The following is a 14,061-nucleotide window of genomic DNA, read 5'->3' as shown; positions in this document are numbered from 1 at the left end:
AAGAAGATAAAACAAACAATGTTTTTTCTAGAATTGTCCCAGATCACATCTGTACAGAATCTTTAGGGGAGGCCAAAACCAAGGAACATAAAATCACTTCTATTCACATATTTTAGCAGAAATGTAATGAAAACAATTTTCTTTTATTAACTTGAAACAATACTAGTTGCAAAATGACGACATTATAAAAAAGACTTGAATATTTTCTAAAACTTTACAGAGATCATTCGAGAAAAAGCCCTATTGAAAAGCAATGATTTACTTTACAAGTATAAGAAATTTGCTTTTGGTGATAATATGCTACACAATGACTAACATTGAATTGACATCAATTTGGAAATATATCATGTTGAATAAAAGATGCAAGTTGTCGATAAGACATTTTAAGCTTGATAAATAACCTGACTAACAGCGCTGTGGTTGGACCTGTCATGTTTTATATGTTCACACAGGTCTTTTGTGGTTTTCTCTAACAGAGCAGACACGTGCTAGGTGGTTTTATGTTTGTCAAAGTGTGCAAGAAAGCTTGGCTCTTCAGGCTGTCACAGTTCCAGCTGCATCCCTTTACATAACTATGACACTACAGTATTACTTGATGATGTGTCCATAGCTGGTGGATGAATAAAATGAACAGGTGGTCATAATTCCCTAAGTGCCGTTCTATAAAGATCTTTTATTATCCTTATTTGGCCATTCTGTACTTTTGCTAATGGTTTCATTCAACACAGCTCACATGCTGTGTGTCTGATTGAAAAAAAAAAAACACTTCTGAACATCTTGCTTCTCTGCAAACTCCATGAGGCTAAAATAAACTACATGCATAAACTCAGTGAAATTATAAACTCAGATATAGTAATGCAGCGTTACTAATCCTAACGTAAACATCAAAAGCCTGTTTTGTTTTGGAGGTTTGAGTAATCAAGGAATAAAAAAAAGACTGATTTTTCAAAAGTTCTACTTTTTATATCATCGTTAATTTCTTTAAATTAGTTGTCGAGGGAAAGAGTGACTGCAACGACCTACAGCTCCACTGAGGAAAGAATAATTTATCTCTGCCTGTCCCCTACCTGTTGCTGTGCAGTGAGGGTTAGATGCTTAATGTTGGGAAAGATTTCAACTTGCAAAATAAAAACCCAGAGCTGTGTAGAAACTAACAAAAGGAGAATTGATCAAGTTAAATAAATTTTACTAACTTAAGCTTTAAAAAAAAAAAATACAGTTGGCAAGTTACAAACATCTGACCACAAGCTAGCCACCCAGGTAGATAGGCTGACTACAGTAATATACAGTACAAGAGTAACTATATTAAATGACATTTAGTAAATAAAACTGTTTAATTCATGAAACATTGCTATTGTAAATTTTAAACTAAAAATATAAAAAAGGAGCTAAAGCAATTTTATAGGGGTATTATGTCACTCTATCCTAAGAAGGACTCAAACATGTACCCCTTTCACTTTCTGTGATTTCATCTCTGCACTGCATCCATGGAGACTGGTGAACCAGAGTTCAGCCTGTGAGTTCTGGCTCTGCTTTAAGACCCCCTCTTATCAGCTCTCTCTTTAGAGGAGGAGAAGCAGTTGGTGTGAGGATGCAAACCTGCTCTTGCCCAGTCAATGGGCTTTTACCAAGACACAAAAGCAACACACTCACTCAGGTATAAACAGATCACACCTACATGTAGAACCAACACTTAGACACAGTTGTGAATGCTATAATTGAAAAATGGAAGATGTTAGTACAGGTAGAGAAATATACAGGGAGGAGATTTGCCTCCTTTAATATGAACTTATTTGTCTGTTTTTGCATTTGGGCTAACACTGTAGTGTGAAAATACATTCGGACCATATTAAGAAAAGCTACTTAATAGATCGTGTTTATAGCTGTAATTAATTCATACTCTGCGCAGAAATCTCATAGAGGAAACTACCTTGCATGAGTTATCTTTTCACATAATAAATAAAGATAAATAAGGACATAAGTGAGGCAGTGGGAAGCGCTGCTGTCTTGCAGCATGAAGGTTCTGGGTTCGATTCCTGGCCCAGGGTCTTTTTGCATGGAGTTTGCATGTTCTCCCTTTGCACACCTGGGTTTTTCTCCAGGTACTCTGGCTTCCTCCCACAGCCCAAAAACATGACTGTTAGGATAATTGGCTTCTCTAAATTCTCTTTTGTGTGTGCGTGAATAGTTGTTTGTCCTGTCTTTCCGCTGTGTTGCCCTGTGATAGACTGGCGACCCGTCAAGGGTATACCCCACCTAAGCCCAGTGTTAGCCGGAGGTAGGGCCCAGCAGCTCTTAAAACAAGAGCAGGGATAAGCATGACAGGAAATGGAAGGAAGGAAGGAATAGAAACATACTGTAGAAACATTCAAAGACTGACTTGTATTTGTTGGGGTGAGTGATGAAAGCTTGTGTATTCTCCTAAGACAATCAGAACCTTTAACTTGTACAAAATTTATTTCAGTGGAAATGGAGGGGGTCCATTAGCTTTTTTTTTTCTGATTTTAAAAATCACAGCTATCTTGCGAGGTCAGCCAGGCCAACAATGGCTCTTAACAACTGCCTCTTCAGAGAAATGGTTCAGTATTGGGTATTGAAGGCCAATAACTACAGTACCTCAACAGCTCCCATTATTAAGGGGTGGAGCTGGTTTTCCAATTTCAATATACATGTTTTCTGAGCCATTACAAGGCTTTTGTTGGGCTACTCTATAGAAGCTTCTAACTTAATGCTAATCCAGACATTTTGAATTGAGAAAGCTTCCTGGATGGGAATGGAAACATTTTCAAACTTGGAAACCAAAGTCCAGCGGTTTGTATTTTAACTTTAACTTTTGAATGACTATGACCTGGATGACTAAGAATCTCCACCATCATGGATTATGAGTAACTGGCTTAATGAGAAACAGTAGCCTCAATGGCAAATGTTTTAATTGCACTAAATGCTTCACATTCAATAGCAATTTTTAAGCAAGGCTTTAACCAGAGCTTAGCTGTCATAGTTCTGTCTGTATCATAAATGGGACCTTATCTTCTGTTTACGGCAAATGTAAAACTCTTACAGGTAATAATGTAACTGTGCAATGATTAATGTTCATGACCTTTTAACACTTCTATAGAAGTAGCTTTTCAAAGAAGTTGCATAAAATATCATGGGTTTTTAAATAAAGCTAAAGGAATAACTTTAAACCAATCTAATGGTTGAAATAATAAATTAAATACAAAATCTATATGTGCTGCTGTGTTTATATGGTTATTTATTCAATAATTGAGGAGCGAAAATGTTGTTTGAATTGCAGTTGGTTTATTTGGTCGATATGGCTTTCAAATAAAATGCGATTAACTACACACCCTGTAATGTACTTGATAAAAAATTAAATCATGTCTCAAAACTATAAAAAAAAAAATTTGTCTGTATGCTTTGTCTTCCTGAAATCCAATTATTGATGATTATTGTCTACATGGGAAAAAGGAATATACAACATACACTTTTGGTTTTGTAAAAAACTGCTTGTATGTGGGATTTTTTTAAACACAGTGTATGGCACGTGATTGAAGCGATTTCTCTGCTATTTTCAGTTTAAGAAAATATATAAAATAACCTTATTCTAATAATTTTAAGCCAGCTTGACCAGAAATACAAAGACATTTAGAAAAATAGTGATTATAAATACATCATTCAATTCAATTTCAATTCAGTTTATTTATATAGCCCCAATTCACAACACATGTCATCTCAAGGCACTTTACAGTTCAACCAGATCATACAGTCAAATCATCACATCAAAAATGAAGTCCTACCCAAAGCTGGTCATCGATGCCAGGAGGTTGTTTCTTGATGAACACTCCAAAGTAAGTGGCAATGTTCCTGTGGTTGCTGTACTTCTTCAGCATGTTGATTTCAGATTTTATCTCTTCCTCCTCATCCTGCAATAAGAAAAATACAACCAGGCTTTACATTTTTACCTTATTTTCTGTCCCCATACACACATTATAGGAGGTTGATAAAGCAAATGAAACAAGCTGGTCTTAAATTAGCCTTCCACATCTATTGGAGATCAAAGGAAAATAAATAATAAAAAAAAAATAAAACTGAATGTTGCAAAGTGCACAGCTGGGTTCTCAATTATCCACTCTAACAACATTACTCTTTAATTACTTACACTTCCAGGGGGGATTCTGTCACAGTGCCAGGAGCTGTGACTTGAAACAAGTCCTGATGGTGGCTGAGTAGTTAAAATATTTATAGCATCTTTTTAAGTTTATAAAATGTATTTTTTTTTTTATGTGTGTGTGTTGTCTTTTGTCTAGATTTATAACAAATGCTTGTGTTTTTTTTAATTAAAAGAATGCATTCATCATATGTTGATCTAAGTTTCTGTTGGCATCATTAATAAGATGTCACAATAGTTTCTTCCTGCACCTTTCATTATTTTGCCAGCAGCTGAGTGCTGACAGGGATGTGTGGGGTGTGAGGATGTCTAAAAATAGCAGAGGTTTCCTCCTGCTGTATAGACCCGCCTGAAACCAGAGTCTCCTCCTAATCATTTCAACTGATGTTACCATGGCAATGGGCCTGTCCTCGTTTAGTCTCCTCCACATCACACACACGCATCAGCCGTGACTCATCGCTCTTAATTAGATGACATGGCTGACTTTAATATAAAACTTTCAGATGGATTTACTAAGCATGGATATGTAGGAGTGTGTATGTGTGGGTACACGTGTGTGTGTGTGTATCTTACCGTAGCAACATCCATGACCTTGATGGCTGCCAACTGCCCCGTCCTAATATGGCGACCCTGGAAGAAATAATTGAATAAGGTGAAGAATTTAAATGTAAGAAAGCGGATGGGCAGATAAAGCATAAAAGAGGATAAACAGTTTGGTTTGAATGATTCCAAATTTAAAATAAACAAAGAAATGTTGCATATCTTCACTTTAGGATAAACAATATTGAAAATGTATTTCAAAAAGCTCAATTGTCATTGTAGTCTAAGTTTTTTTTATTTTTTATTTTTTTTTTATGGGTTTCTGTAAATATAAAGATATACGGCTTTTAGCAGCTTTGGTTTTTTTTTTACCTGGTCTTATTTTCAATTTTAAAATAAGTAGTTCAGAACAGAACAGAATAAAATAACATTTATAACATAATAAAGCATGATATACTACATTGTTTTTAAATTACAACTGATTAATCATGAGAGGAATGTCTGTTGCAGCTGACTGAAGGATCCAAACCAGCTAATATCAGTATATTGTACTTCTCCTATTTTATAATTAGCAGAATGTTTTTTTTTTTTTTTTTTTTAAGTATAATGTTCTGTGTATTAGGTACTAGAAAATTACTATAACAAAACCGTGATAAATGTGATATTAACATTGTTTGGATATTGAAAGAAAGACTAAAGATTACTCTTAAAAACGAATTCAGTACTAATTCAGTACTAGTATCAGAGGTCTTTCTTGCAACAATTAGACAGGAAAAATAGGCAAAGATAAAGTGGGATGACATGCATAAAGATCCCAAAGTTGGGTATTGAGCCGACGAGAGCCGCTTTATCCCTACAGCATGGAATGCACCATTAATTAATTAAATTTCAACTTATACTTGGATAGAATATTATGCATTTTTGAAGTCTGGCTATGTGCACCATCAGTCAAGCTTCAGTTAGGCCACAGATAGCTAACCAAGTTCATTTAAAAAAAGCTTCAGCCTAATAGGAGCAATGGGAGGCACTTCTTTTGTTGTAAAACTGTGGCTTCAGCTGTTTCCCAGGCGGAAAATTTGTGAAAATATTCCAATCAAATTTTCCCTAAAACAAAGTAATTTTATAGTAAAAAATTTTTTAGGCCAGCTGTCCTGCAGTGTGCAGTAGCGTGGGTAAGAGGCAAATCGTGCAGTTAAGAAAATCTGTTCCCACTTAGGTACTTTTAACAAGCTTCTTAAAGGACTTTACTGTAGGAATGGTCTGTTGGAAAATGTTATAGCTTTAAGAACCATGTCTTTTTAAAACCTTGCTATGCATTGTTAATGTTTTTCCCTCAACCTTTTTATAAATAGTTGCATACTGAGGGCCACAATAGAATTAACTAGCTTGTACTTTGGTCAATACAAAAATACTAATGTAAAATAAAAAAGAAAATGAAAGTATAAGGGACCTAAATTCACTTTTGTCCAATAAGTTAAAGCTCCTGTTCAATAGCTCAAATCTGAAACCTGCTGGTTTACCTCCAAAAGAAAGTTTGGGTTTTATTAATATGGTCATTTTTCACCTCACATTGCAAACTAAGCACCACCGGTTGGTTGAACACTCTGATTAGCCGCTCTCACACAAAGACAGAGACGCACACCAAAGTCTCATAAAAACTACAGCTCGGATTCTGTGCAAATGAAAGAGCTGGAAGATTGACCTGGGATTTCTCATTAGGATCAGACTGACCCAATTCCATGGGCACAAGGACCAGCTTTGTTAAAAACCAACAAAAGAATTAGAGCCACTTACAAATCAGAAGCTCAAACACAGACAGACACACAGAAAAGAGATTTCCAATCATTCTGTTACTCTCACAGCCAGAAAAACTTAAAAGATCCAACATGCACACACAAAGAAAGCAGGAGACATAGGGGACAGAATGACTGATTATGTCAGAGTCCGACCAAGTGGGAGAGAGAAAAAGTGAATGTGTCAAACAGATGTGAGACACGGATATTATCTGACCAGGGTAAAAATTCATTTGTCTGAACCAGCTGACAACCGTCCTCCCTTCATATCTCTTCATCTCTCCTCCAGGAGCAGTAATGTCATCCAGGCTTATTAAATGACCATTTTGAAAAGAAGGATCAGAAAGAAATTAGCACATCGTTATCTTCATTGCTGTCTTTCCCTTCTCCGTTTTAATATATTCAAATTCATAAATGAGGCTGGGGTGGCCTAAAATAGCATTTGGAAACCAGTTAATTTATCAGGATGATCTAGCAGAGTTACTAATATTCATGTCCATTGCACTTTTCAACATTTAGTCCGGATAAAACCTGAAAAACACATCAAGGTGCTGTATTTCTTGGGGATATTATGGGGTAGACAAAAAACTAAATGGTTAATAATTGTAAAGTGAATCAAAAATAAACAATATTTTAAACCGTTTTACAAAAAAGATAATCCTAAAAGTATGCCATGCATCTACATTTACCCATAAAAAAGGTTTAGTGCAACCAAGTGTCTTAAGAAGTTATTCATCTGAACATAGTCGACCAGTGTGTAATTCCATGTCAAATACAAAATTTAAATACAACCAGAGCCACGTTTAAATAGCTTAGTTTGTGACAGATTTGACCAAAAATCAATATTGTGATTATTTTCAACCAATGCGAATAAGGTTATGTTTTGATTTTCTTTTGCAATAACCTCAAGAATGTAGATGTTTCCCCTGACCAAAAACAGTTGAGCTTGTATTTGTACAAAAATAAATATTGAGGTTATTCCTTTTTGATTTTGTCTACACCCTTTAATAACCGCAGTGCACTGGCATTATGGAAGTAAATCTGTGTCACTGGGATTTCAATTAAAAATGGCACTGAAATTTAAATGTTGTATGTTTGTACTTACTGTTTCAGTGTTAAAATATATTCAGAACACATTTTTGACCTAAAAAGAAATTCATTGTCATTATTTCTACACAGTTGAAATTTCATTTATTTTCTCTTCAGGCTAAAAATTCACATTACTATTTCAAAGTGATTAAATTTTCAATACTTATTTTTCAGTTTAATTTATTAGTTATAAAAATCTCATGCAAGCTAACGCTAACTCAACGGTGAGTTTATTACGTTCATTTTTCTGTAGTTGAATTAGCGTTAGCTTGCATGACAGGCTCCTTCATGCTGGTTTTCCTTTAGTATGAGCGCCGCAAGCGTCACGTCACGTGACTAAGAAAACGTAACGGGATTAGCTGGGTGTTGGACACCACAATCCATTGCTAATGTCTGTGACCTGAAGTAACCCTTCCCTTTTTACACTGAATTTAGACGCCGAATTTAAGACAGTGAAATAGAGACAGTTGAATCTCAGGAGGCTGAAAATATTGAGTTTGAATTTTGAAAGGTTGANTACTTCTTCAGCATGTTGATTTCAGATTTTATCTCTTCCTCCTCATCCTGCAATAAGAAAAATACAACCAGGTTTTACATTTTTACCTTATTTTCTGTCCCCATACACACATTATAGGAGGTTGATAAAGCAAATGAAACAAGCTGGTCTTAAATTAGCCTTCCACATCTATTGGAGATCAAAGGAAAATAAATAATAAAAAAAAAATAAAACTGAATGTTGCAAAGTGCACAGCTGGGTTCTCAATTATCCACTCTAACAACATTACTCTTTAATTACTTACACTTCCAGGGGGGATTCTGTCACAGTGCCAGGAGCTGTTGCTTGAAACAAGTTGTGATGGTGGCTAATTAGTTAAAATATTTATAGCATCTTTTTAAGTTTATAAAATGTATTTTTTTTTTTATGTGTGTGTGTTGTCTTTTGTCTAGATTTATAACAAATGCTTGTGTTTTTTTTAATTAAAAGAATGCATTCATCATATGTTGATCTAAGTTTCTGTTGGCATCATTAATAAGATGTCACAATAGTTTCTTCCTGCACCTTTCATTATTTTGCCAGCAGCTGAGTGCTGACAGGGATGTGTGGGGTGTGAGGATGTCTAAAAATAGCAGAGGTTTCCTCCTGCTGTATAGACCCGCCTGAAACCAGAGTCTCCTCCTAATCATTTCAACTGATGTTACCATGGCAATGGGCCTGTCCTCGTTTAGTCTCCTCCACATCACACACACGCATCAGCCGTGACTCATCGCTCTTAATTAGATGACATGGCTGACTTTAATATAAAACTTTCAGATGGATTTACTAAGCATGGATATGTAGGAGTGTGTATGTGTGGGTACACGTGTGTGTGTGTGTATCTTACCGTAGCAACATCCATGACCTTGATGGCTGCCAACTGCCCCGTCCTAATATGGCGACCCTGGAAGAAATAATTAAATAAGGTAAAGAATTTAAATGTAGGAAAGCGGATGGGCAGATAAAGCATAAAACAGGATAAACAGTTCGGTTTGAATGATTCCCGATTTAAAATAAACAAAGAAATGTTGCACTTTAGGATAAACATTGAAAATGTATTTCAAAAAGCTCAATTGTCATTGTAGTCTTAGTTTTTTTTTTTTTTAACCTGGTCTTATTTTAAATTTTAAAATAAGTAGTTCAGAACAGAACAGAATAAAATAACATTTATAACATAATAAAGCATGATATACTACATTGTTTTTAAATTACAACTGATTAATCATGAGAGGAATGTCTGTTGCAGCTGACTGAAGGATCCAAACCAGCTAATATCAGTATATTGTACTTCTCCTATTTTATAATTAGCAGAATGTTTTTTTTTTTTTTTTTTTTAAGTATAATGTTCTGTGTATTAGGTACTAGAAAATTACTATAACAAAACCGTGATAAATGTGATATTAACATTGTTTGGATATTGAAAGAAAGACTAAAGATTACTCTTAAAAACGAATTCAGTACTAATTCAGTACTAGTATCAGAGGTCTTTCTTGCAACAATTAGACAGGAAAAATAGGCAAAGATAAAGTGGGATGACATGCATAAAGATCCCAAAGTTGGGTATTGAGCCGGCGAGAGCCGCTTTATCCCTACAGCATGGAATGCACCATTAATTAATTAAATTTCAACTTATACTTGGATAGAATATTATGCATTTTTGAAGTCTGGCTATGTGCACCATCAGTCAAGCTTCAGTTAGGCCACAGATAGCTAACCAAGTTCATTTAAAAAAAGCTTCAGCCTAATAGGAGCAATGGGAGGCACTTCTTTTGTTGTAAAACTGTGGCTTCACCTGTTTTCCAGGCTGAAAATTTTTTAACATATTCCAATCAAATTTTCCCTAAAACAAAGTAATTTTATAGTAAAAAATTTTTTAGGCCAGCTGTCCTGCAGTGTGCAGTAGCGTGGGTAAGAGGCAAATCGTGCAGTTAAGAAAATCTGTTCCCACTTAGGTACTTTTAACAAGCTTCTTAAAGGACTTTACTGTAGGAATGGTCTGTTGGAAAATGTTATAGCTTTAAGAACCATGTCTTTTTAAAACCTTGCTATGCATTGTTAATGTTTTTCAGTCAACCTTTTTATAAATAGTTGCATACTGAGGGCCACAATAGAATCAACTAGCTTGTACTTTGGTCAATACAAAAATACTAATGTAAAATAAAAAAGAAAATGAAAGTATAAGGGACCTAAATTCACTTTTGTCCAATAAGTTAAAGCTCCTGTTCAATAGCTCAAATCTGAAACCTGCTGGTTTACCTCCAAAAGAAAGTTTGGGTTTTATTAATATGGTCATTTTTCACCTCACATTGCAAACTAAGCACCACCGGTTGGTTGAACACTCTGATTAGCCGCTCTCACACAAAGACAGAGACGCACACCAAAGTCTCATAAAAACTACAGCTCGGATTCTGTGCAAATGAAAGAGCTGGAAGATTGACCTGGGATTTCTCATTAGGATCAGACTGACCCAATTCCATGGGCACAAGGACCAGCTTTGTTAAAAACCAACAAAAGAATTAGAGCCACTTACAAATCAGAAGCTCAAACACAGACAGACACACAGAAAAGAGATTTCCAATCATTCTGTTACTCTCACAGCCAGAAAAACTTAAAAGATCCAACATGCACACACAAAGAAAGCAGGAGACATAGGGGACAGAATGACTGATTATGTCAGAGTCCGACCAAGTGGGAGAGAGAAAAAGTGAATGTGTCAAACAGATGTGAGACACGGATATTATCTGACCAGGGTAAAAATTCATTTGTCTGAACCAGCTGACAACCGTCCTCCCTTCATATCTCTTCATCTCTCCTCCAGGAGCAGTAATGTCATCCAGGCTTATTAAATGACCATTTTGAAAAGAAGGATCAGAAAGAAATTAGCACATCGTTATCTTCATTGCTGTCTTTCCCTTCTCCGTTTTAATATATTCAAATTCATAAATGAGGCTGGGGTGGCCTAAAATAGCATTTGGAAACCAGTTAATTTATCAGGATGATCTAGCAGAGTTACTAATATTCATGTCCATTGCACTTTTCAACATTTAGTCCGGATAAAACCTGAAAAACACATCAAGGTGCTGTATTTCTTGGGGATATTATGGGGTAGACAAAAAACTAAATGGTTAATAATTGTAAAGTGAATCAAAAATAAACAATATTTTAAACCGTTTTACAAAAAAGATAATCCTAAAAGTATGCCATGCATCTACATTTACCCATAAAAAAGGTTTAGTGCAACCAAGTGTCTTAAGAAGTTATTCATCTGAACATAGTCGACCAGTGTGTAATTCCATGTCAAATACAAAATTTAAATACAACCAGAGCCACGTTTAAATAGCTTAGTTTGTGACAGATTTGACCAAAAATCAATATTGTGATTATTTTCAACCAATGCGAATAAGGTTATGTTTTGATTTTCTTTTGCAATAACCTCAAGAATGTAGATGTTTCCCCTGACCAAAAACAGTTGAGCTTGTATTTGTACAAAAATAAATATTGAGGTTATTCCTTTTTGATTTTGTCTACACCCTTTAATAACCGCAGTGCACTGGCATTATGGAAGTAAATCTGTGTCACTGGGATTTCAATTAAAAATGGCACTGAAATTTAAATGTTGTATGTTTGTACTTACTGTTTCAGTGTTAAAATATATTCAGAACACATTTTTGACCTAAAAAGAAATTCATTGTCATTATTTCTACACAGTTGAAATTTCATTTATTTTCTCTTCAGGCTAAAAATTCACATTACTATTTCAAAGTGATTAAATTTTCAATACTTATTTTTCAGTTAAATTTTTCAGTGTTATAAAAATCTCATGCAAGCTAACGCTAACTCAACGGTGAGTTTATTACGTTCATTTTTCTGTAGTTGAGTTAGCGTTAGCTTGCATGACTGGCTCCTTCATGCTGGTTTTCCTTTAGTATGAGCACCGCAAGCGTCACGTCATGTGACTAAGAAAACGTAACGGGATTGGCGGGGTGTTGGACACCACAATCCATTGCTAATGTCTGTGACCTGAAGTAACCCTTCCCTTTTTACACTGAGTTTAGACGCCAAATTTAAGACAGTGAAATAGAGCCAGTTGAATCTCAGGAGGCTGAAAATATTGAGTTTGAATTTTGAAAGGTTTAATTTTTTTATCACTGAAAAATTAAACTGAAAAATAAGTATTGAAAATGTAATCACTTTTTAGCATTGAAGAGAAAATAACAAATGAAATTTGAACTGTGTAGAAATAATGACAATGAATTTCTTTTTAGGTCAAAAATGTGTTCTGAATATAGTTTAACACTGAAACAGTAAGTACAAACATACAACATTTAAATTTCAGTGCCATTTTTAATTCAAATCCCAGTGACACAGATTTACTTCCATATGGCATACTGTAGACCTACAGCTGGCAATTTGCTTTTTAATACATAAAGTGCTGCTCCTTAAAATTAAAGTGTTACAAAACACATGTAATAATTGGAGCTGGAATTGTAACCTGAAATTATCCTTTGTGCTCCTTGTTATATGTAGCCGTTTTTGGGTGTGCCTGCTTGTGAGCAGTCCCTATTCCTGCACCTCTTTTTTATAAAACTTGTAAATCTGTCATCAGCTGGTTATAAGAAAAAAAAATCAATTAAATATTGCACCATGTTTTTCAGCACTACATTAAACAGTTGCATAGCTTTGCACCTTTAAATACCTCCTCTTTGTGTTCCCCGTGCCAGTAAACCTGACTGCCCGTCTTGGTGATAGAATCCCTCCCACTAAATATTTGAACTGATCACATACAAAGGATTCTGCTGATATACTTTTATTGTTTGTCAGAGTAAAAGGATAAGAACACAATTATTTTTTTATTTTATTTTTTTTTTTCATACGCCAATATAGGTTTGGTAAAAAACAGAACCATGTGTGTCACATTGAAATAGGCCATCTATTAAGGTTGGCAATAAAATTGTATTAATGATGTAAGAAAAAAGGAAAGTGTAAAATCCAACGCGACCTGTCCAGTCTTTCAAATAAGAATGGCTTCAAATCACTTTTATAGTTTCAATAATGAAAACTTGACATAAACTGTAGACATATATTTTTTTATGTGATTCTGTAAATAAAAAAAAGAAAGAGATACAAGCCCGACAATGATAACACAATGAATTTCACACTTTAGACTCTCATCATTATTGTGTTTTCTCATAGGAATGGCTGACTCTGATCTTTCCTATTCAGACCAATCAGCATTAGATTTCACAGGCCTGCTCATCTTTCCCTCCACTCATTCGTTGACTGTGTTGCTTCTCTGACCTAGATCTGCAGTTTCTCCCTCTCTCTCTCGCTCACTCACTCTTCTTCCCTCTCTTGATTTGCACTCTCATTATCTAAACCCTCTTAGCTTCTCACAGTCTCCTCTTTATGCCTCTTCCTAAGATCTCACAACGTCTCGCCTGTTTTCATCTTTCTGCTTCTCGTATTTTTCAGCTTTCGTCACTTTCGTGGCTCCAGGCATGGCATTAGTGGCCTGTGAAAAGCAGGTCCTACAAGGACATGATTGAGCTGAATGCTAATGCCAAGAGAACAGCATTCTGCTTTGAGCTCAGCGAGCAAACATGGCACGAACTGAAGGCTCCTTGCCTCCCTTTCACTTTGCCTCTAATGCATCTAAAGCACTCTGTAAACCACAATGCACTCACATGGACCTAAGTGTGTATGCAGAGTTAAAAAAAGAAATACCACTGTATACTTTGGCTCCCACATCCCTTCATCTAATATAATTTAAATATCATTGCTCAAAAAAAATGTCCTCTCAAATTGTTTAAATATCTTCTTCGATACATCTCTTAATATTTTGACCAAATATGACAGCAAAGGTCTCAGAGTCTTCCACAAGGAGCTGTGCTTCAGTTATAATGAGCCAAATCCAATACGTTTGTTCTGCATGG

At 35.2% G+C, this 14,061-nt stretch overlaps 1 protein-coding gene across 9 annotated transcripts in view; it reads right to left on the bottom strand.

Moving 5' to 3' along the window:
• The window catches only part of LOC107085122 (TRAF2 and NCK-interacting protein kinase-like), a 46,020-nt gene extending 41,217 nt beyond the window's left edge, over positions 1-4,803 (bottom strand). For all 9 annotated transcript variants that reach the window (XM_015375283.1, XM_015375284.1, XM_015375285.1 and 6 more), the window contains exons 1-2: positions 4,745-4,803; positions 3,801-3,926 (exon numbers count right to left, since the gene is read on the bottom strand). In XM_015375283.1, the coding sequence (XP_015230769.1) occupies positions 3,801-3,926; positions 4,745-4,759 (141 nt within the window). In that variant the 5' untranslated portion in view covers positions 4,760-4,803. The remainder of the gene's footprint in view (positions 1-3,800; positions 3,927-4,744) is intronic.
• Positions 4,804-14,061: the final 9,258 nt, after the last annotated feature.

Source organism: Cyprinodon variegatus, unplaced genomic scaffold (genome assembly GCF_000732505.1).
Source record: "Cyprinodon variegatus isolate N-32 unplaced genomic scaffold, C_variegatus-1.0 Scaffold116, whole genome shotgun sequence".
Taxonomy (NCBI): domain Eukaryota; kingdom Metazoa; phylum Chordata; class Actinopteri; order Cyprinodontiformes; family Cyprinodontidae; genus Cyprinodon; species Cyprinodon variegatus.
Note: the sequence above shows the minus strand (reverse complement) of the source record. Positions and strands in the feature narration are given on the sequence as shown.